Source organism: Babylonia areolata, chromosome 34 (genome assembly GCF_041734735.1).
Source record: "Babylonia areolata isolate BAREFJ2019XMU chromosome 34, ASM4173473v1, whole genome shotgun sequence".
In the NCBI taxonomy this organism is placed as follows: Eukaryota; Metazoa; Mollusca; class Gastropoda; order Neogastropoda; family Buccinidae; genus Babylonia; species Babylonia areolata.
In genome coordinates, this window is record NC_134909.1 from 20,037,302 (window position 1) to 20,062,614 (window position 25,313).

The 25,313-nt window shown below is 45.4% G+C and overlaps 1 protein-coding gene across 1 annotated transcript in view; it reads left to right on the top strand.

Annotated features, from left to right (window-relative positions):
• Positions 1 to 480: 480 nt before the first annotated feature.
• Positions 481 to 25,313, top strand: part of LOC143277646 (neural cell adhesion molecule 1-like) — a 78,432-nt gene continuing 53,599 nt past the window's right edge. The window contains exon 1 of the mRNA XM_076582537.1: positions 481 to 611. Coding sequence (XP_076438652.1) covers positions 542 to 611 — 70 coding nt within the window. The 5' untranslated portion in view covers positions 481 to 541. The remainder of the gene's footprint in view (positions 612 to 25,313) is intronic.

Consider the following 25,313-nt stretch of genomic DNA (forward strand, 5'->3'; position numbering starts at 1 on the left):
ACACACACACATTATATATATGTATATATATAAGAGCTGGGGGGTCCGTTTTGTGGAGGTAACAAGTTCCAGAACATTCCGGGGCCACAACCCGCGCGCCGGCCGCCGGCTCTGGGAAGCAAGACACTCATTATGAAATGTGTGCACATTATTCATGCGTGGGAAATTATCAACTCGACAGGCTCCGTTACAAAAAGACCTGTCCTCTTCCTCAAACCACCTCAAACTCTTTCCCCCCGTTGTGGAAACGTCTTCAAGAGAATTTCTCCCTCTTACAGTTTGAACGAACCCACGTTCTGAAAGGAACGAGCGTGCGTAACACGAGGGACTATTTTGTTGCCGGCGGAGGCAGGTGCGGATGAGTCACGGGGTGGCGGCAGGGTGCGCGCGCGGCGCCAGCACGAGGCGCATCCCTCTCTCTCACTCTCTGTGAAAGAAGTGCGCCTGTCTTCTGCTTCCCCTCACTGTGAGTGGTGGAAAGACGACAAGAGAGAGAAAGAGAGAGAGGTAAACGCATGCTCCGGCACCAAGCGTACAGTACATGAGAGATCTTTGGCTGCATAACACGATGAAGAAGACGCCTATCTTTTTCCTTGTGCCAGCTTTGCTGGGTAAGTACGGCTTCTTTTTTTTTTCCATTGTGGAGTCTTTGGAGTGGAAGAGGGGGATAAGATTTTCATGTCGTCTGCCCGGGGGGGGAGGGAGTCTGTTGCTGTTCGGTTGTGGCAGGTCTGGGTTTTTGTGCAAAATCGATGCCAGTGCTAGCTGCTTCGGCGCTACTGGCTGATTGACTGACCAAGATTGTCCCCTCCGCTGCTCAGTCAGAGCTGCTGCTGTTCCGATTTGCCGGTCTCTTGCAAGCATTTGTTGAGACAGTGGTGGTTTCATAGTTTGGGGAAGGAAAAAAGCAAAACAAAAAATATACCAAGAACAAACGAACAAAAATCAAACCAAATAACCCAGTCTCTACTCTCGCGCTTAAGCTCGCAAAACTGAGTAGAAGAAAATGACACTCGTGTGTAGTTTATTTTATTTTATTTTATTTTATTTTTTCCCAAGGAGCCAGCGACAAGCCGGGTCTCTGGACCGAGCGAGCTGTTTGCTGTCTTGTGATTATCAAGAATTATGCAGATGAGTGACGACCATTGACTAACAGTTACTTTCAAAGGGCATTTGTTTGGATTTTTTTTTTAAATCAGTGGAGAAAAAAAAAGGAGCTTTTAGATCAGAATGATTCACAGAGATCGAAACACACAAGTCATCTGTGGCGTTATTTTCTTTTTTTGGGGGGGAGGGGTTGCTTCGCCCGGTTGGCATCATGATTATATCATTCGGGAGACAACTCGGGAGATCTGTCTGCCGAGATCAGTTTGACAATGGCTGTTTGCTCTGAGAGAGATTTTCTCAGCGTCACTGAGTTTAGCCGGCAAAGATGGACAAGGGAGATTCGCGATTATGACGTCATTTCGTCGCCAGGAATTGTTAATGAATTCTCTGCCCGGGCTATAAGTAGCCTGTAATTTAACCGCCGTACACCGCCATCTCAAACTGATCGATACAATTTTGAATTATAACCCTTTGCAGTCGTCTTCAAAAATGAAATGGAATAAAAGATAGATAAAAACTATATATATATATATATCTGTATATATACATATATATATTTATAAAGGGGGGGGGGGCGGTAGGGGGGGGGATGGATAAGATGTAAACCCTTCTTCACCGTTTTACACAGTCATGTCAAGCTGAGTGCAGTTTAACGCCGCAATGCGTGACGTTTATCGTGTGTGTGTGTGTGTGTGAATGTGTGCGTGTCGGCTCAGTGTGTGTGTCAGTGTGTTTGTCTGTCTGTCTGTGCGTGTCGGGTGTGTGACTTATCGCATTCGTCGGTCGGCGACGCAACAGACGTTTTCATTGTGAACCATCCCCCTCACCCCTCCCCTCCGCCACACCACTCCTCCTCTCTCTCCCTCCCTCCCCCTCTCCCCCTCCCCCTGCACCACCCGCCTCCCATTCCACAGGCTTGGAGACTGACAGAATATTACAGTATGCGGCGTCACTGAGAACTGAACGACCGAGGACGATTACACACACACACACACACACACACACACACACACACTTATGCATTGACTTTGAGACACTGTCTGCCAATTTGGCAATCTGTCTGTCTGTCTGTCTGGCTCAGTAGCTCACACGCTGGCCAACATACATAATGTGATACACGCGCGCCTGCACGCACACAAACACACGCTCGCTCGGGCTTGTCTCTCTCGTACACACGCGCGTGCACACACGATCTCTCATGCACATTCAAACTTGTACGTACACACACACACACACACACACACACACACACTCTCTCTCTCTCTCTCTCTCTCTCTCTCTCTTTCTCTCTCTCTTTTTTTCTCTCATTCACGCGCGCGCACACGCACACACACACACACACACACTCTCTCTCTTACAGCCATTCACACGCGTGCACACACACACACACACACACACACACACACACACACACACACACACACACACACCCAACAGAACTCAGAATTTGAATAAGACATCACACCACACCACACTGTACCACATCAAACCACACCACACTACACTGCACCACACACCATACCACACCACACCACATCGTGCCACACCATACAACACAACACACTACATCATACTACGCCGTACCGTTACCACACCATACAACACCACACAGTACCACACCACACCACATCACACCAAAGTCTACACCCTGTCTTCAATTGTATACTGTGCAGCACACTTGTTGCTAACACTGGAGCACAGCACAAAACGGAACAGCACAGTGCATCATTGGCATAATACAGAACAACAGTAACTAACATAGAACAACACAGAACATTGCTGTACAACACAGCTCTTCCTTGCACAACACAGCACAACGCTATACGACATACCGCAACATTGTTCAACACAGCACGACGTTGTACAACACAGCAAACATTACACAACACAGAACAACGCAGCACTTCATTGCACAATACAGAACAACTCAGCACAACGCTATACAACTCAGCACAACATTGCTCAACACAGCACAACGCTGTACAACACAGCACGACGTTGTGTAACACACATCACACAACACAGCACTACATTGGACAATACAGAACAACAAATCAGCATTGTACAACACAGTACAAAGCTGTACAACATAGAACAACACATGACAAAGTTGCACAACACAGAACAACACAGCACATTACACAACACAGCACGACATTGGCCAATCCAGAGCAACAAATCACAACGTTGCACAACACAGCACAACCCTGTACAACACAGAATGACACGTCACAACATTGTACAACACAGAACAACACGTCACAATGCTGTACAAAACACAGCAGAGCAGCAATACACAGAACAACTCGTCACAACGCTGTACAACACAGCACTACAACGTACAGTACAGAACAAGACAGTGCAACTTTGTACAACACAGCACGAAGCTGTACAACACAGCACCACAATGCACAATACATAACAACACAGCACAACATTGCACAACAGAGCACTACATTACACAACACAGGACAACACAGCACTACGTTGCACAATACAAAACAACACATCACAACTTTGTACAACAAAGAACGATACAGCACGACGTTGAACTTCAAGCACAACATTACACAACACAGCACGCATTGCACAACACATAACAAATCACAACGCTGGACAACATAGACCAACACAGCACAAAGTTGCACAACACAGAACAACACAGCATAACGTTGTACAACACAGCAGAACATTACACAACACGGCGCTACATTGCACAATATAGAACAACACATCACGACGTTGAACAACACAGCAGAACATTACACAACACAGTGCTGCGTTGCACAATACAGAACAACACATCACAGTGTTGAACAACACAGCACAACGCTGTAGAACACAAAACAACACAGCACGGCACGACGTTGTACAACACATAATAACACACCATAACGTTATACAGCACAGTACTACATTGCACAATACAGAACAACACATCACAACCTTGTGCAATACAGACTAACACAGCACAGCATTAAGCAATACAGAACAACACAGCTGTACATTAAACAGTACAGAATAACACACTACAACACTGTACAACACAGAACAACACAGCGCATCATTCGGAACATAACAGCACAGCACAGCACAGCTCAGCCGGGAACAACACAGAACGACACGTGCATCCCGGCACAGCACTGTAGCAGCGTCACAGTGAAGAAGCTCGGGAAGGGTTATTGATCCCGGTAGGAAATTGGATTTGACAGTCAGAGGGGCTGCGAACCAACCATTCCACTCGGCAAGAGGAAACAAGACTTTGCCGTACATATGTATGGTACAATCCTACTGATTTTGGCATCCTGAATTCAGGAACCTATTGTACCGGGAAGTTTTGTCAGTGCGTGTTTGAAACTATATTACCATTAGTGGATGTTGTAACCCATTTTCAGTGGATTTCGAATCGGTTTTTATTTTATTTATTTATTTATTTTTTTACGTTCTTTTACTCAATTTTGATGCGGAGTCAATCACTGAACTAACGTGCACAGTACATATATATATATATATATATATATATATATATATCATTACATATATATATATAAATATATACATAGACATACGAAGTATTCCACCGCGCAGTACAGACTTAAAAGGGGGGACAACCATTGATTACCTACCACACCCCTCACCACCATCTGCTTACCCCAGCCACCACACTACCTTCCCTCCGCCACACCCGCCTCCTCCTCCCTCGGTGTGATGCCAACCCCATTATTCTTCCTCCTTTCGGCAGCTGAAAGACGCGGGGGGGAGGGGAGTGGGGGGGGGGGGGAGAGATGGATGGGAAAATAGCCTAAAATTTCTTCTTCTTTTGTTTGTTTGTTTTGTTTTGTTTGAAGATTGTTGTTGTTGTTTTTGTGTGTGTGTGTGTGTGTGTGTGTGTGTGTGTGTGCTTGAAGAATAGTTCGCAGTCTTCGACCTTTGTGTGGAATTTAAAAGCAACAGCAGCGCGAACGTGTTTAAATGCATATGTACATAAGTAACATTAATATCCCTAATAATCGAACGCATGATGCATGCATACATTTATACAGCATCAGTAGCTCAAGGGGGCATCAGTGCGTTCGGACAAATCCATATAACTTTATAAGCTACACCACATCTGCCAACGCTTAGTTTATACACATGCATATACATAGATTTATCATTACACATACACACGTACATGAATGCACACACACACACACACACACACACACAGATAAATAACCTATACAATTTGCCAGCCTGCGAAGGAATATAAGGAGAGGAAAAAGTATGTGGCATTAGAATTTGGAAGCCATGGTTTGAACAAATTTAACGCTTCACGTACAAGACAGAATAATAATTACTGGGATTGCCAGTTAAGCCATACGTTCAGGCAAATCAAAGTCTATGTTTACGCTTACCATTCAAGACACTGCAGATGAATCAGACCATGATTGCCGGTGTAAATGACAACAAAACACGTCGATGACGAATGCGTCAAATTGACGTCACGCTGCAGCTCGAGAACTTATTCTTCCTCTCAGTCTCTGCAAACGGATTGAAGCGAGACTGGGGCAAGACAGATTTTATATGAGAGAATAAAACCAGTCAACTGGTTAGAGCTGCCGAACGACCATGTTCGTGTTTTGTTTTCTTTTGTTTTTTCTTTGACTTTTAATTGTTTTCAGTTTTGTGTCAATGCATATGAAAAACAATAGGACACATGAAGACATGTTGGCAGTTGTTTTCTTAGTCTTCAAATAGAAACAGACTACCCCCGAAAACGGAGTATGGCTGCCTACATGGCGGGGTAAAAACGGTCATACACGTAAAAGCCCACTCGTGTGCATACGAGTGAACGTGGGAGTTGCAGCCCACGAACGCAGAAGAAGAAGAAGAAGAAACAGACTGATACCCACTGTCAAGAACATTGAGACGCCCCCCTCCCCCACCACCACCACCACCACCACACATGCACGCAGGCACGTACACACACACACACACACACACACACACACACACACACACACACACACAGACTTTAGACTTTTTCTTATAATACCTTTCCTCTGATGCATAACATGAACACTTTTTTACACTAATATTCACATGCACTCCCTTTCCTTTATCCACTACTTTACTCCTTTCCGTCTAAAAACACTTACAGTGAATAGACGTTAAACTGAAGATAAAACACACACACACACACACACACACACACACACACACACACACACACACACACAGATGGAGTAAGTGAATGAAAGATGGACGCGCTGTCTCGTGAACGTAATCACATTATTCCATTACTTTCACGTCGTCTTGGCTTCCCAAACCGCTCTCCCGTTCCTCCATCCCTTCCCCACCCTCAACCCATCTCCACGAAAACACAACATGACCCAAACAACCTTCAGTCAACCCACACCCTCACCCCAACCTCCACTACCCCTTCCCCCTTCCCCACTCCAATCCTCATCCTCCATCTTCCAGTAAACCTGTATTGTCCCCCTGTCTCTCTCCCTCCTCTCTCTCTCTCTTCTTTCTCTCCCTCACTCTTCTCTCTCTCTCTTTCTCTTTCTCCCTCTCTCTCTCTTCTCTCTCCCTCTCTTCTCTCTCCCTCTCTCTCTTTCTCCCTCTCTCTTCTCTCTCTCTCTCCCTCCTCTCTCTCTCCCTCCTCTCTCTCTCCCTCTCTTCTCTCTCTCTCCCTCCTCTCTCTCTCTCCCTCCTCTCTCTCTCCCTCTCTTCTCTCTCTCTCCCTCCTCTCTCTCCCTCTCTCTTCTCTTTCTCTCTCTCCCTCCTCTCTCCTCTCTCTCTCTCACACACATAAACATGCATACACAAGCAAAGACACAGGCACACGCGCACTCACGCATACACACACACACACACACACACACACACACACACACACACACATACACACACCTCTACACCTCTCTCAATCTATTAACCCCTTCCATCACGGATTAACCCCTTCCATCACGACACAACAAAACAATTCCGTATAGCGTGCAAAACCTACACTACACAGATCGCTTGTTCGTTCGTTCGTCTGCGGAGCAATCAGATGATGGCTGCAGAACATCTGCCTGTTGGCGTGTGGTTGACAATCACGTTCTCACCATCACAACTATGTTGATGAGTCGCGAGCGCATAAATTAATCAGTTCGCCGAGTGCTGCTTGGTGGTTGTCCCCCCCCGCCTTCCCCAGCTCGACGTGAACGTGCGCTCGTGGATGTGGCGGACATTGTTATTGCAATGGGTCAGATTAGTTCGTTAACTGGAGCGGTGGCCCAGTGGTTACGCGCTCAGCTGTTCTGTTCGTTTCTGGTTTTTCTGTCTGTGTTGGAACGTTTTGTCTGTGGAGGTTTCGGTGTCTTTCTTTGTTTCTCTCTGTCTTTCTGTCTCTCTGTCTATTGTCTCTGTTACTCTCTGTCTCTGTTACTCTCTCTCTCTCTCTCTCTCTCTCTCTCTCTCTCTCTATATATATATATATATATATGTATATATATATATGTGTGTGTGTGTCTTTTCTCTCGCTCTACCCTCTTAAACTTTAATTTAATCTCACACATGGGCAGTTACATAGGCGCATGTATGTGCACACACACACACACACACACACACACACACACACACACACACACACTCGCGCTCGCGCAAACACATACTGTCACACTCAGACACACTCACTAACACACGCACGCACGAACACACACACATATACGCTCTCATACATACGCATGCACACATATCCACACACACACACACACACACACATACCCACGCACACACACACTCACACACACACACACACACACACACACACACACACACACACACACACACACACCCTACTCCACTCACACACACCAACACACACACCAGCACTTCACACACCAACACACACACACACACACACACACACACACACACACACACACACACACACACACACAGCAAAACACACTCAAGCACAAACACATAATAAATGATGCGTGCGCTCACACACACACACACACACACACACACACCGTCACCCCATCCCCAGAAACACACCACAACGACCCCACCCCCAACCCCACCCCCCAACACACACATGCACACCGACCCTCCAGCCCCCCGCCCCCACCCTCCCTCACCCTTCCCCGCCCCTTCCGCCACACACACGCAAAAAGCAGTGGAAGCCACTGGTTGCAGAAAGAAGCTTCTCAACCCGAGTCTCTGTATTGATCTCACTTTACTTAGCCAGATAGGATAATTATAGATTCCTGTGACGTTTTTTTTTTCCCCCACGTGCGGTGCACGAGATTGTCATTGCTCCTTGAACTTCCATTCAGGCGCGTGCATGCTGTGATTGGTTGGTTGCGTGCACGAGCTTCGTTTGTTTTCTTTGTCTGACTGTGGCTGTTGTCTGTCCGTCTGTCTCTGTTTCTCTGGGTGTCTCTGCCTGTTTGTGTGAAAAAACTGATACATTATTTTCCACTGTATCAACGCCATCCTGGTCTTTCTCGATATCTTTGTTGTTTTGTCTACCTGTATGAGGTCTGTCTTGTCTGTCTGTCTGAGGTCTTTCTCTGTCACAATGTCTCACTGGTCTCTTCCTCTCTGTCTCTGTCTCTCTCTCTCTCTCTGTCTTCCCACTCCCTCTCTCCATAGTACTGAGAGATGCATGACATTATTTTCCACAAGATTAACGCCAACATCTCTGCCTCTTTATCTTTGTCTCTCTCTCCCTGTCCCCCCCCCCCCCTCTCTCTCTCTCCCTGTACCCTCCCCCCCCCCACTCTGTGTGTGTGTGTGTCTCTGTCAGTCTGTTAAAGGGTACCCGGAGGACTGAGATATATAGAATAGAATAGAATACTTTGTATTGTCATAAACCCTTAAAGTTTATAAGACGCAATGAAACATGAATATGAGCATATCAAGAAGAGAAACATTCGTGAACAAATTTCGCCAGCCTTGACTGTAATTCTGTTAGAAGGATCAATTCACTAGGTTTTTCGTGTTTTTTTTTTGTTGTTTTTTTTACATCAAATACATGTCTATGACCCGGACACACACACACTCTCTCTCTCTGCCCCTCCCCCCTCCCTCCCTCCCACTGTCCTTCCGTCCGTGTGTCTGCATATATTTTTTGTTTCTGTCTCTTTTTAAGCACAACATGACGTTTAGAATGTTGCGATCATTCGACATAGAGAGAGACAGACAGAGAAATAGTGTATGTACGGAACAGAAAGAAGTGGCTGAGTTCTGTGCGCGTGCAAGAGCAGACACCTGCCCTCGTTCGTGCGTGTTCGATGTTGTTGGAAAAAAAAAAAAGAAAAGAAAAGAAAAAAAAAAAGTAAGGAAAAAAAAAAGAAGTGGAAAACGATAGTGGCATTATGATCAGAAGCATCGCGTTTTGCAGCGTGACATAACAGCCACATTTATCGTCATGCTGAATTTCTGCTGACATTTGAAGGCCAAGCCAACCCGTTTGTGCAACGATAACAAGGGGGGGGGGGGGTTGTGGGGGAGGGGGGGGGGAGAGAAAAGAACGACAACAAACCCACAGTAACGTAATCCCCCTCCCCAAGCAGATGTGTTGCAGGAAAATAAAACTAATTTAATGCCGCCATATGCTCTGTGTTTCTTGATAAACGTGGTGAAACAGAACAAGAAAAGAAGAAAGAAAGAAAAAAATCAGAGAAAAATATGAACGAAGCCTCAGTTATTTATAGCAAAACAGAGGCGTTGTTTTTCTTTAAAATTCACCCTTACCACATCAAAATCAGTACATGTTTTAATATGATCATAAACATATCCCATCTCTCTGCAGAGGGTCCTGTTCTTTTTCATCGTACATGGGTTTAGCTCCCACGTTCACTCGTATACACTATTCGAGTGGGCCTTTTCCATGTATAACCATTTTTACCCTGCCGTGTTGATTAGCATACTCGGGTCCATTTTTGGGGTGTGCATGCTGGTATGTTCATGTTTCCATACCCCACCGTACACTGACATGGACTGCAGGATCTTTAACGTGCGTATTTGATCTTCAGCGTGCGTGTACACACGACCTGGGTTCAGGCAACTGCGGTTCTGGGCATTTGAGTTGACCTAGGAGATCGGAAAAATCTCCACCCTTAACCAGCCAGTGTGTGTGAGTGTGTGAGGGCTTTCTTCTTTTTCTTCTTCTTTTGATTTTCTATTTATAACAGTTGACACACGAACAACCCTCGCTTTCCAAACGCATTACAGTTTCGCGGTAAATATCGCTTCTGTGGACGTCGCATGCGCTCTCTCTCTCTCTCTCTCTCTCTCTCTCTCTCTCTCTCTCTCTCTCACACACACACACACACACACATAGACACACACACACACATAGACACACACACACATAGACACAGACACGCACGCACACACACACACACGCACGCACGCACACACACGCACCACACACACACACACACACACACACACACACACACACACACACACACACAGAGGCTAGTAACATACACTACCAACACATGCAGCCCCCTCCCCCCCTCCCCAACACACACACACACGCACGCACTAATGTGGCGTAACCACACACAACCAGTGGTACTTTTTGTCGTCGTCGTCATCGTCGTGCGTGCGTGCGTGTGTGTGTAGTGTGTGTGTGTGTGTGTGTGTGTGTGTGTGTGTGACAACTGTTGTAACAACTATTGTCCCTCGGGAAGGGACTGCACAATAATACTACACTGGTTTTATTCTATGACGTTTATTGTATACATTACATGCAAACATCAGTGGAGAATAAATACGTGTGTACGGGTGCCGACATGTTTGTGTGCTTCTCTGTGTGTGCGTGTGTGTGTGTGGTGTGTGTGTGTGTGTGTGTTGTGAACCGTTTTGGCCACACACAAAAATTGGAAAAAAAAATAATAATGATAATTCAACACTGCAACTGCATGGAAGTTTGTAAGAAGCGTAATGAGGTCGGCACAGATAGAGAGAGGGAGAGAGAGAAGAAGGGAGGGAGAAAAAGAGGAAGAGAAGGGGGGGGGGGTGGAGGAAGCGAAGGAGAGTAAAACAGACAGAGAGGAAGGGAGAGAGGGGGTGAGAAGGGACAGGAAGGGGATTGTGACAGCTGAGAAAGGAAGGGGAGAAAGAGAAGGGTGGATGGACGGATAGTTGATTCATTTATCGGTCATTGCCTGTCATCATGAAGGGGTTCCAGAAAAAGAACGTCAAAAGGTTACTCATAGACAACACATCTTATCAAGGTATATACAGTAATAGCTCAGTAATAGTACACATCGTAAATCAACACCTGCTCAATTAATTGCACTCAGATAAGTGATACACGTTTCATCTTTAGTAAGTTGCTCATGTTGAGAGAGAGAGAGAGAGAGCGTGCGCGCGCGCACACACACACCACGCCGCACCACAACACACACACAAACACACGCACACACAACAACAACAACAACAACACACACACACACACACACACACACACACACACACACACACACACACACACACACACACACACACACACACAACACACACACACACAACACATACCACACACACACACACACACACACACACACACACACACACACACACACACACAACACACACACAACACACACACACACACACCACAACACACACACATACACACACACACACACACACACACACACACACACACACACACACACGCACACACAACAAAACACACACACACACACACACACACACACACACAACACATACCACACACACACACACACACACACACACACACACACACACACACACACACACACACACACACACACACACACACACACACACACACACACACACACAACAAGAGAGATGTGAGACTAAGAGATCAGGCGGCGGGGATGGAGGGAGGGCATGGATCAGTGAGTCAGACCCTGGTCACGCCCCATCTACCCGTTATTGATCTGACAGAGGAGCGAGCGTGTGAGCGAGGGACGCAGGGATGGAGGGAGGGACTCTAAAAAACACAGACCTATAAACGGGTCGGTCGGTGGTGATGATTCACGGTGATGTGTTGTGTGTGTGTGTCGGGGAGGGTGGAAGGGGGAAGGTGATGGCTCAGGGGATAGGAGGAGAGAGGGGATGGGGGGGTGGGGGGGGGGGTGGTGGTGGTTTGCCACGGGCGTGCACTGTGACTGGACACAGATCGATTTCTGTGCTGGCAAGACCGGTTACCCACCCACCCGCCAACCAACCAAGCAACCACACCACTACCTCCACCTCCACCACCACCAGCAACACTGCCACCCAGCGCTTGCTTGTCAGATCTTTTCCCTGAGGTTTTGTGGTGGGTGGGGGGGTTGTTGTTTTTTTCCCTCTTCTTTTCTATTGATTTTTTTTCCTACATTTATTTTGATTGATTGACATCAGCGTTGCCTCTTGGCTGAGGTGGATGATGATGTTCTGTTGATGTTCCTGTTGAGTGACTGAGAGGAAGGGTGTTTTTTGTGTGTGTTTTTTTTTTGTTTGTTTTTTTTGGTTTGTTTGGGGTGGTGGTGGTGAGGGGGGGGGGGCTCTGGAATGAATCAATTTTTATTGTTTTTGTAATATTATTATTGTTGTTGTAGTCGTTGTTTTAATTGTTATTGTTATTATCATTTAACCCCTTGACTGCTGCTGACTCGTATGCTCCATCGGACTGTTGACTGACTGGTAAAGTTGAAGTTTGAGGTTGTTGGTGAAGATGTCAGTCACCATTCTTTATTTGAAATCCTGCCTCTTGGGATTTCCTTACCCGTTTCTTTAAAATCATTTACACAAGCAATACAAAAGTTCCGCACTTCTTGCAGTTCAACTTCATGCCACACTGACCTCATTTCACCGGTCTTCAGAAAGTTAAGGATTTTAAGTAAGTATTTATGTCGTGAAGAGTTCTTCAGTGGTGGTGCCCTACTTGATGACTATTCACTGAATTCAGGGAAGAAGACGAAGAAGAATTTGTCGAGCTGTATGTTCAGCTGAGGCGTTTTTATCGTTGACATTGAAGAAGAATTAGTCACGTTGTATGTTCAGCTGAGGCACTTTTATCGTCGACATTGAAGAAGAATTAGTCGAGCTGTATGTTCAGCTGAGGCGCTTTTATTGTTGACATTGAAGAAGAATTAGTCATGTTGTATGTTCAGCTGAGGCGCTTTTATTGTTGACATTAAAGAAGAATTAGTCATGTTGTATGTTCAGCTGAGGCGCTTTTATTGTTGACATTGAAGAAGAATTAGTCATGTTGTATGTTCAGCTGAGGCACTTTTATCGTCGACATTGAAGAAGAATTAGACGAGCTGTATGTTCAGCTGAAGCGCTTTTATTGTTGACATTGAAGAAAAATTAGTCACGTTGTATGTTCAGCTGAGGCACTTTTATCGTCGACATTGAAGAAGAATTAGTCACGTTGTATGTTCAGCTGAGGCGCTTTTATTGTTGACATTGAAGAAGAATTAGTCACGTTGTATGTTCAGCTGAGGCGCTTTTATTGTTGACATTGAAGAAGAATTAGTCATGTTGTATGTTCAGCTGAGGCGCTTTTATCGTCGACATTAAAGAAGATAGTCACGTTGTATGTTATGTTGAGGCGCTTTTATCATTCACATTGACAGATAATTATCAGTGTTTAGACAACCAGAGAGAACAAGAGACAGAGATGGTGCCTGTGTATGTCAAGGGTCACAGACACGCTGTTCTAAACAGTGGAGCAGAATGTTCCATCAGACCTTTTACTTCACCTTGCGATCGACTTCGAGCTCTACAGGTCACAATATTTTTTTTTAGTTTGTCATTTCATGAGTGGGAATATTCCCGTTTAGCATTTTGTCGATAAAATGTGTCTATATTGTACTTCGTTTCGGTATTAAGACATGCGCTTCGGTGGTTAAAAGCGGTCCAGAACCCAGGCTGCAAACTGTTCAGAATGACGAATACAATCACTACCACCCCCTCCCCATCTATGTCATTTCCTTGAGATGTGTCCATCATCCGCTGGATTGAAGTTGGTCAGCACAGTGGGCAAGACATTGTCGATTACACTTATACAGACCGACATTCTCTCTCTTGCACGCGAGTTCCTATGTTGGTACTGAGCAACTGGGGGGAAGAAGAAAGACATCGAGTGGGTGAGAGAATACAGAGTATGCCTAGAGGAGATACCGCAGCCCACCTTAACCTTTTTCCCAACAAAGATATTTATACCTATCTGTGTATCTCTCTCTCTCTCTCTCTCTCTCTCTCTCTCTCTATATATATATATATATATATATATATAAACACACACACATACCTATAAACGTATCCCGCCTCTTGTAATCGAAGCCGCCTGTACTTTTTATTTTATTGATATATTTTTCATATAAGCCAAACATAATTTATTAAGCCGAAACCTTAATGCCATACTCCATCGAATACGAGTATACTGCGCCCTCGCCAAATCGCCTCGGTTCTGTGAGCGAGTTTGGCCAGACCAGTAGCCATGGTCCATGAACGAGGAAGGAGGGGAGGTATGTATATACAGTGCCAAGAACGATACTCGAGATATTCCGATCATGCCAAAAGGCGACCGCTGTATTTAGTTTATGCTGTAATAACGCCCAGAACATGCAGATTCACGGGTCTGGCGTTTGAATACTTGATGGTAACAGGGTTTACCATCAGCAGTCGCAGTCATCATAACGATTATTCGTATTCTTGGTCACAGCAGCAAGGCTCTGTAAACTTGTCTTCGGAATTACCAAGGTTTTCTAAAGAATAGAGAGAGGTAGGTAGATACGGATTCGGATGATTTATTCATACAGGCCATTGGCCCACATGAAGGGGTGCAGTATGCGACATCATAAAACATGGAAATTAAGGTGAAACACATTCAGCAAAGGAATCGTGACATCAACATTTATTGTGACTTAAATGTGTTAGGTTGCTGAACCGACAGTTATTTTAAGGAGGCGACATTCAGTGCGGACTAATCTGTATGCGCAACACCACATCTGAAAAAAAAGTAGATAAAGAGATGTCTTATATAGGTATTGACCCAACGCGCTTCTCAGGTCTTGAGGTAAACTTACAAGTTTCTTGACAACGCTTTCAATGCCATCAGCAAACTAAGCTGGAGCTGATGTGGGAATTTGTGGGACTTATGCGGAATATTAAATTGTATTGCATAGTATTTTGTTACTCTTCGTCACAACAGATTTCTCTGTGTGAAATTCAGGCTGCTCTCCCGCTGCAATGTAGCGCCAACCCTCTTTTTTTTCTGCCGGAAAGTGTATTTATTGTCCTATCCAAGAGGATTTTTCTTCAGAATTTTGCCAAGGACAAACCTTATGTTGCCAAGGGTTCTTGTTCGTGCACAAAGTACATGCTTCACACAGGACCCCAGTTTATCGTCTCATCCGAATGACTGGCGTCCTGACCACCACTCAGGGTCAAGTGGAGGGGGAGAAAATATTGGCTAGTGTGAGATTCGAGCCCGTACGCTCAGATTCTCTCGCTTCCTAGGCGGACACGTTACCACTCGGCTTCCATTCCACCGCATTCAATACATAATTATCTTCAATCACTGAAAGCTGGACAGAGTAAAATAATATGTCTTATCTTCAAGCTCACTTTAGCACAGAGGACAGTCTGAATATACATCAGTGTGTCTCCTATAACGTTAATGACGCCGAACAATTTCTGAAATTATGCCCAATTGAAAACCTGCCATTATAAGTTTCAAATTTTCTTCTGGCTTACAGAGAGAGAGAGAGAGAGCTTTCGTTGATAAAGCGGTTTATGTGTATATATATATATATATTATCACACACACACACACACACACACACACACACACACACACACACACACACACATACACACACACACACACACACACACACACACACACACATACACACACACACACACATCACACACACACATCACACACACATCACACACATACACACATCACACACACACACACATCACACACACACACACATCACACACACACACATCACACACACACACACACACACACACACACACACACACACACACACACACACACACACTGTAACATCGTGAAAACACTGCTCATTCTGTTCTCTCCACAGCAGGTAAAACATTCAATAGCAACAAACACCACAGTCTGTTGGCAAGAAAAAAAAAATATGCGAAAAGAAAGAAAGGAGGAAGCAAGAGAGAGCGAGGGGGGTGGGGGGTTGGAACAGAGAGAGGGAGGGTGGGGGAGAAGAGTAGGGAGGGAAAGGGAGGTGGGAGAGGCCCAAAAGTAGGGTGAGAGAGCGAGACAGGAGGGGAAGTGGGAGGGGAGAGAGAGAGAGAGAGAGTGGGGGGTGACAAGACCAGATAAGACAAGACAAGACAAATTCTTTATTTCGAGGATAATAGATAAGCACTGGTGTGCTTTTTTTTTTTTACATCCAGTCCCCGCCCTGAATAGGGTCTACACTACACAATATTTAATTAAAAAAAAAAAAAAAAATGAAAGCATGGTGTTAGTAGAGATACACAATAGAGGAAAAAATATGCATAAATCAAATCAAAACAACCACACACACACACACACACACACACACACACACACACACACACACACACACACACATGGCATACAGGCACTAGCATGGTGTTAGTAAAATGCATAGGAAAAAAAAATCAAAGAAACAAACACACACAACACACTTCTTCTTCTTCTTCTTTCCGTTACACGACCAACATCGACTTGCCGATGACTGTCGTGGTTCATGCATGCTGGGTATTTTCGTGTCTCCATAACCCACCGATCACTGACATGGATTACAGGATCTTTAACGTGCGTATTTGATCTTCTGCGTGCTTATACACACGAAGGGGGTTCAGGCACTAGCAGGTCTGCACATATGTTGACCTGGGAGATCGGAAAAATCTCCACCCTTTACCCACCAGGCGCCGTTACCGTGATTCGAACCCGGGACCCTCAGATTGAAAGTCCAATGCTTTAACCACTCGGCTATTGCGCCCGTCACACCGCATTACACATCAGAATGGGGTGAGACAGGGTGAGGGTGAGGGGTGAGGAAGAGAGAAACAGAAAGAAAACGAGGCCAAACAGAATGAACGAGGGAAAAGACAGACAGACTGACAGATAGAAAATTAAAAATAAATAAATTAAGATAAAAATCCGGATGAAATGAAAACAGTAATGAAAGAACAGACAGACGGACAGACAGACAGGAAAACCAAACTGATAACCAAACAAAAACCACTTCATTCACGAATACACGGGCACACTTGTGGCGGAATGATAAAGAAAACTGAAAACTATTTATAACAACAACTTGGAAGGTGTGTGTTGAAGGAAGTGTGCGCGTGCGTGCGTGCGTGTGTGTGTGTGTGTGCGTGCGTGCGTGCGTGTGTGTATGTGTGCGTGCGTGTGTGTGTGTGTGTGTGCGTGCGTGCTTGTGTGTGTGTGTGTGTTGCTTTTGGCCTGTCTCGGGGCAGGGAGGGTGGGTAGGTGTTTCCGTGCTTTAGCACTGTCTGCACAAGATCCGGTGCTATGGTATAGAGACTGTTATTGTTGTTGCTGCTGCTGTTATTGCTGTTACTGTTGCTGTTGTTGTTGCTGCTTTTGCTGCCACAGTTGTTGTTGTTGCTGCTATTGCTTATACTGTTGCTGTTGTTGCTGCGGCTATAGCTGATACTGTTGCTGTTGTTGCTGCTGCTATTGCCGATATTGTTGCTGCTGTTATTGTTGCTGCTGCTGCGGTTGCTGATACTGTTGTGATGGCGGTGTTATAATTATTAATTCTATTATTGTTATTCATGATGATTATTATATATTGCTCTCTCTCTCTCTCTCTCTCTCTCTCTCTCTCTCTCTCTCTCTTCATAGACACTAACAGTTATGGCAACACTATGTATAATCGCCCCTTGTTCAGATGGGGCGGTGACCTAAAATGAAAATGAATCACCTCAATCTCACACTCAGTCTCTCTCACCCCCACACACACTCTCTCTCTCTCTGGGTGCGTGGGTGGGTGAAAGATGCATGGTTTTTATCGTTAAGGGCGTTCTTGTTTTTGTTTTTAGGTACATCCATGAATGGTTTTATGGGGTTTTTTTTAGTGGCAAGAGGTTCAACAGACTCTTCCCTTGTTTGTTTGTTTTTTTCTCTGTTACCTCCTTCATGGTTCTCATCTCCCTCTTTCCCCTCTGTCTTTCTCCATTTCTCTTTCTCCTTGTCCCTATATCCGTCCCTCATTGTTTCCAGCTCGGTCTGTCTCCCTCTCCCTATCTGTCGGTCTCTTTCAATGTCCCTTTCTCTCTCACTCTGCCTCTCCCTCTCTCTTTGTGTCTGTCTCTCTGTCTCTTTCTTTGTTCTACTCTTCGCCTTTGTTTCCAGCACGATCTATCTCTGTCTCTTTCTGTCTCTCTGTCTCTGTCTTGTCCCTTTGTCTGTCTATCTCCGCATCCTACTCACCACCCTCTCTCTCTCAAACAAAATATTCCCATGTCTTCCTATGTATCGAAGCCTCGGTCATTATCTGTGTGTGTGTGTGTGTGTGTGCTCACACATGTCCACGCGTGTAAAGTGTTCAACCGCATGTGTGTGGGTGAGTGGATTGGTGTTTGTGTGTATGTGTGTGTGTGTGTGCACGTGTGTGATGTGAGTGTGTGTATGTGCAGTGTTTGATGTGCGTGCGTGTGTCTGTGGTTTTTGTTTTGTTTATTCATGTTGCGGAAGACGTGGCGGAAGCGGAAAGTGAAAGAGGAAGTGAAAGTGCGGAACGGGTCACGACCCCGTCTGAAGAGCAGCGCAGGCAGCGCTCAGTAAATACAGAACGACGTGGGAAAGTCTGTCAGAGCGTAGAAAAGTTCTCCCCTATAATTTGAATTTAAAAAAAGAAAATAAACACATACACACACGCGCACGCGCGCGCGCGCACACACACACACACACACACACACACACACACACACACACACCTACCCACACATCCACACACACACACACACACACACACACACACACACACACACACCCGCACACACACACCCGCACACACCCACACACCCCACACACCCACTCACACACACACACACACACACACACACACTCACTCTCTCTCTCTCTCTCACACACACACACACACACACAGAGCATTTTTACAATTTTCAAACGCTGACGGTACATAGCAATTGCTAGATATCTGCACAGAGGGAGGTGGGTGGTAGGTTGGTTTGCAAACTTTCCAGTCATTGTGTCAGAACGGCGTATTTCAGGCACAGAAATAATTACCCGTTATTGCAGCTGACCTTCTGGAGCACTGACTGCTGCTGGTACAGATACAGGTACAGAAAACTTTATTATCTCAAGAAGAGAAATTCATGCGTGGTGGAGGAGGAATTTTGTTTAATGTCCCGTCACACATATCGGTGATTGAAGACATTTTGTTAAAGTATTTATGAATACATTTGAGTATTATCGGTTAGAAGGGGTGGGAGATGTGAATGAATGGAGGGTTGGGGGAAACTGGGCAAATGAGGGTGAAATGTGAGTGAAATTTGAAAAAAAAAAAATCTAAATACAATTACAAGAAATTACTTAAAGGACTTCGTAAAAGAGAAGTCGTTAAACTGACAAGCGAAACAACTGATAATGAATGCATTTATTATCATGCGTGGTGTACGCTTCACAAACAATTCACGGTATGAACACACAAAGGGAGTAGAATGCTCAGATGCCAAGTTAATGTGGGACCTCACACAATCATAAACACCCACTGATCACAGTCATTCAATATCAGCGTAAATGCATACATGCATAAAAGAAAATATGCTTAACTGATAAGTTAATATAAGAATCACATAAGATAATCACAGTCACACACATGCATAAATAAATATCATACAAAACTAAAACGTAGACTTGTATACACGGTTAAAACCAAGCTATTTAGGAGTAGTTATACTTGTCAATGAACGGCCTTCACTTCACTGAAACCGGACTGAACTTACAGGTCAGGATGTCTTGTCACCATTCTTCACGTCAGCTTGTTTCCCCGACTTGGGACTGCGTTGCCTTTGTTCAGCAAGATCAGTCGCGCCATTGAAAATCACTCGAAAAAGTGTTGACTGCACTTCAGACACATTCCACACTGATCTCATTTCATGGTGGTTCAGCAGTCATGGGGTTAAACGTGGCAACTTACAGAAAACCAGTACGTTCGGGAGTTTGACCGGAAACCCCGCCTCTCCGAACAGCTTACAGAAAGCCAGTACGTTCGGGAGTTTGACCGGAAACCCCGCCTCTCCGAACAACTTACAGAAAGCCAGTACAGTACGTTTGGGATCTTGACCAGGAACCCCGCCCCTCCGAACAACTTACAGAAAGCCAGTACGTTTGGGAGTTTGACCGGAAACCCCGCCCCTCCGAACAACTTACAGAAAGCCAGTACGTTTGGGATCTTGACCAGGAACCCCGCCCCTCCGAACAACTTACAGAAAGCCAGTACGTTAGGGATCTTGACCAGGATCCCCGCCTCTCCGAACAACTTACAGAAAGCCTGTACGTTAGGGATCTTGACCAGGAACCCCGCCCCTACAAACAGCTTACAGAAAGCCTGTACGTTCGGGATCTTGACCAAGAACCCCGCCCCTCTGAACAACTTACAGAAAGCCTGTACGTTTGGGATCTTGACCAGGAACCCCCGCCCCTCCGAACAACTTACAGAAAGCCAGTACGTTTGGGATCTTGACCAGGAACCCCGCCCCTCCGAACAACTTACAGAAAGCCAGTACGTTTGGGAGTTTGACCAGGAACCCCGCCCCTCCGAACAACTTGCAGAAAGCCAGTACGTTTGGGAGTTTGACCGGAAACCCCGCCCCTCCGAACAACTTATAGAAAGCCAGTACAGTACGTTAGGGAGTTTGACCGGAAACCCCGCCCCTCCGAACAACTTATAGAAAGCCTGTACGGTTAGGGAGTTTGACCGGAAACCCCGCCCCTCCGAACAACTTATAGAAAGCCTGTACGTTAGGGAGTTTGACCGGAAACCCCGCCCCTCCGAACAACTTATAGAAAGCCTGTACGTTAGGGAGTTTGACCGGAAACCCCGCCCCTCCGAACAACTTATAGAAAGCCTGTACGTTAGGGAGTTTGACCGGAAACCCCGCCCCTCCGAACAACTTATAGAAAGCCAGTACAGTACGTTTGGGAGTTTGACCGGAAACCCCGCCCCTCCGAACAACTTATAGAAAGCCTGTACGTTAGGGAGTTTGACCGGAAACCCCGCCCCTCCGAACAACTTATAGAAAGCCTGTACGTTAGGGAGTTTGACCGGAAACCCCGCCCCTCCGAACAACTTATAGAAAGCCAGTACAGTACGTTTGGGAGTTTGACCGGAAACCCCGCCCCTCCGAACAACTTATAGAAAGCCTGTACGTTAGGGAGTTTGACCGGAAACCCCGCCCCTCCGAACAACTTATAGAAAGCCAGTACAGTACGTTTGGGAGTTTGACCGGAAACCCCGCTCCTCCGAACAACTTACAGAAAGCCAGTACGTTTGGGAGTTTGACTGAAAACCCCGCCCCTCCGAACAACTTACAGAAAGCCTGTACATTTGGGATCTTGACCAGGAACCCCGCCCCTCCGAACAGCGAAACCACAACACCTTTACCCCAGCGCCTGAACAACTTGACGAGCGCAGCTGCCGAGTGGTTTTAAAGCGTTGAGCTTTCAGTCTGAGGGTCCTGAGTTTGATTCCCGGTCACAGTGCTTGGTGGGTAAAGGGTGGAGATTTTTCTGATCTCTCAGGTCAGCATATTTACTATACACCTGCTAGTGTCTCTCGGATCTCTCAGGTCAGCATATTTACTATACACCTGCTAGTGTCTCTCGGATCTCTCAGGTCAGCATATTTACTATACACCTGCTAGTGTCTGAACGCCTCTCGGTTTTGATGGCCTCCTGCAATTTCTTCAGAAATGAAGCGTAGTATGTCCCGGTAATTGTGGTACCCTTTGTCAGGAAGTCCACCATCATTACTCCGCACTGGTCCCAAAAGACCGTGAGCATGACCTTGCCCACTGAAGGTTGGACACGTGCCTTCTTTGGAGGCGGTGAGTCAAAATGCTTCCATTGCTTCGACTGGGGTTTAGTCTCTGAATCATAATGATGGACCCGTGTTTTCTTCCTGTGTGATAAGTCTGTCGAAGAAGTTCTGGTTTTCTTGACACTTGGCCAAAAGAGCATGGGAGCACTTAGTTCTTCCTTGTTTCTGTAAAGTTGTACCCCACATTGATCTTGACATCTTGGGCTTGTTGGCGAACGGTGATGCGGCGATCCTCCAAAACGACGGCCTTCACTTGCTGGGTGTATTCTTCAAGGACCAACTGAAGAAACAACTATACCAAGCGGACATCAACCCCAAGACATGGGAGCAGTCAGCATCAGATAGAGGTAGCTGGAGATCTTCAACGCTCAGGGGAACCCAACACTTTGAGGAAACCAGACGACTGAACATCCAGGAGAAAAGAAGAAGGAAAGACCCAGGTCCGCAGCCCAGCAACGCAGGCCAGATCTACACCTGCCCACAACGCCACAGACTCTGCAGATCACGGATTGGACTAATTAGTCATCAAAAGGCATGCCGCCCATCCCCGGCGGGAACTTCCCACTGATCTTCGCAAGCGAAGAACCAGCCATCATCATCTTCATCGGTGGTGGACTGTGGTCGCCCGGGAATGGGAGCCGTTTCCAACGATGTCCGACCACACCTGAACTAACGGTGCCAGTGCTTGACTACGTCATACGATGGGGTATCCTCCCCAAAAGTCTCTTTCATCTCATCGAACGTCTCCCATGGTGTGCGGCCTCTCAAGTACGGAAACTTGTTGAGCTCTCTGCATTCAACTGGCTCCATTATCACACTTTACTTCACCATAGCACATGTAAAAGAGAAACTGTTATGAGTTCAGAGATGTAAATTACCACGTGAACTGTAGAGATATACATGTGCGTTTTCAGACCCCTACAATAACTGGAAGTAAGTCAGGGGAAATCATTAACGAACATCTTTTGTACATGGACCACCGTGTATCATTTACAGTATATGTTTATTAATTTATTTGTTTATTTATCTGTTCCTAAGGCTGAGCAAATGTCATGTAGTCTGGCCTATCGATCGTATCATTCTTTGTTAATTCATTATTGTCGCACAAACCTGTCAAACGAACCGAAACATAAGTGACACAGCACAGTGAATCAGCGGCAGCAGTGCAGGGTCTCCTCTGATGTGTGGCTTCTTGGCGCCTTAACATCGATAATTGCCTGCGGACTGCTGTACTCAGACTGTGGCAGTAATGGCTTTGGAAGAGGGCGGGTGAATCAGAATGAGAGCGGCCTTGGAGTAATGTCACGGAAACGGTGCTGATGATGGGGCAGCATGATTAAAAAAAAAAAAAAAAAAAGAATTGACGATCCATTTATAGTAGCATTCTACGTGACAGCTGTTCCGTCCACTGAAGGACTGTCAAGTTCAATGGAGAACTGGAGACCGGGGAAAATAACGATAGGCGGGGGTGAGGGGGGCATGGGGGGGTGGGGTGGGGGGCGAGGATGGGGATAAGAGCAACTGAGGAGAGAGGGAGAGGGAGGGGTGTCAATACTAAGGGATGGAGGATGAAGGCGGGGGTGGGAAAGATGGGGGGAGGGGTTGGGGGGAATGATGAACCTCCAAAATTACTGCTTCATTTATGTCGTACTCTTCTGCCAGACACCCCCACCCATCTGGTTTTAAAAATAGCCACCTGATGTCACATGCGTCTAAGAATATAACCATCAGATATTTCATATCTAAAAATAACTACTCAGTGTTTCAAATGTCTGTGAATAACCACCTGATGTTCAACATGTCTAAAATAACATGATATTTCATGTTATGACCACATTGTTTCATATGTCAGGTGAACTCACTGGCCAGGTCTCTTGAATACCTCCTGATGTTTTGTGTATTTAAAAAACCCAACAACCTCACGTTCCATAATGTCTTGAAATATTCACCCGATGTTCCATGTGTATATAGATAACCACCAGCTGTTCCAGGTGTCAAAAAATAACCACCTGATGTTCCATGCGTCTTAAAACAACCACCTGATCTTTCAAGTGTCTAAAAATAGCCACTTTGTTGCATTTTTCTTTTTCTTTTTAAAAAAAGAAAGATAATAATAACCACTTGATTGTCTGTGCATCTTGAAATGACCACCTGGTGTTATGTGTGTTTAAGATTAACCACCTGATGTTATGTGTTTCTAAAAATTAACCACCAGATTTTCCATGTATCAAAAAATAGCCACTTGTTCCACGTGTCTAAAAATAACACCTGATGTTCCATGTTTCAAAAACACGTGCGCGCGCGCACGCACACACACACACACACACACACACACACACACACACACACACACCTGATGTTCCTTGTTAAAAATAAAGGAATAAAAAAGACATCTGATAGTCTATAATCTATTTGTCAAAAAATAACCACCTGATGTTCATTTTTGAAAATAACCACCTGCTGTTCCATGTTTAAAACAATAACCTCTTGATGTTCCATGCATCAAAAGTAAGCCACATGATGATAAATTAACATGAATTAATTGTCTGGTGCTTAAAAATTGAAAGGTCTTTCCTGGTAAGAAAAAAAGTGTATATGTATTTTTCTCCTTCTTTCTTTCTCATTTCTGACTCGCATTATTAAAGTTATTGTTAGAGTTTAGGTTGATAATGGAATAAGGATGAGTAGATGATTGCATTTCCTCGTTGTTGTTGTTGTTGTTGTTGTTTTCCTCAGTATTTCATTTATTAGTTAGGTTGGGTGAGATTTTTGTATTGATGTTTTTGGGTTTGTTCGTCACTAAGTGAATGAACGTAGTTTTTGGGTCAAAGGCACATTTGTTGTTGTTGTTGGTGGTGGTGTTGCTGTTGTTATGATCGTGATTTTAGATCAAAGGCTGGAGGGTTGGGGGAGGGGAGGGGGGTACTGGGGAGGGGTAAAAATTATACGAGTGTCAAGGTCAGTACTGCCGACTAAAGGAACGAAGGAGAGTTCGACCTTCATGAAACTGGTCGATTTTGAGCGAGCAAAATGGAGGAAAGCGACAAAGCCGATGAGTCATTCGATTTCTGTCTGAGGCTGTTGGTGCCTTGCCTCCTCTCT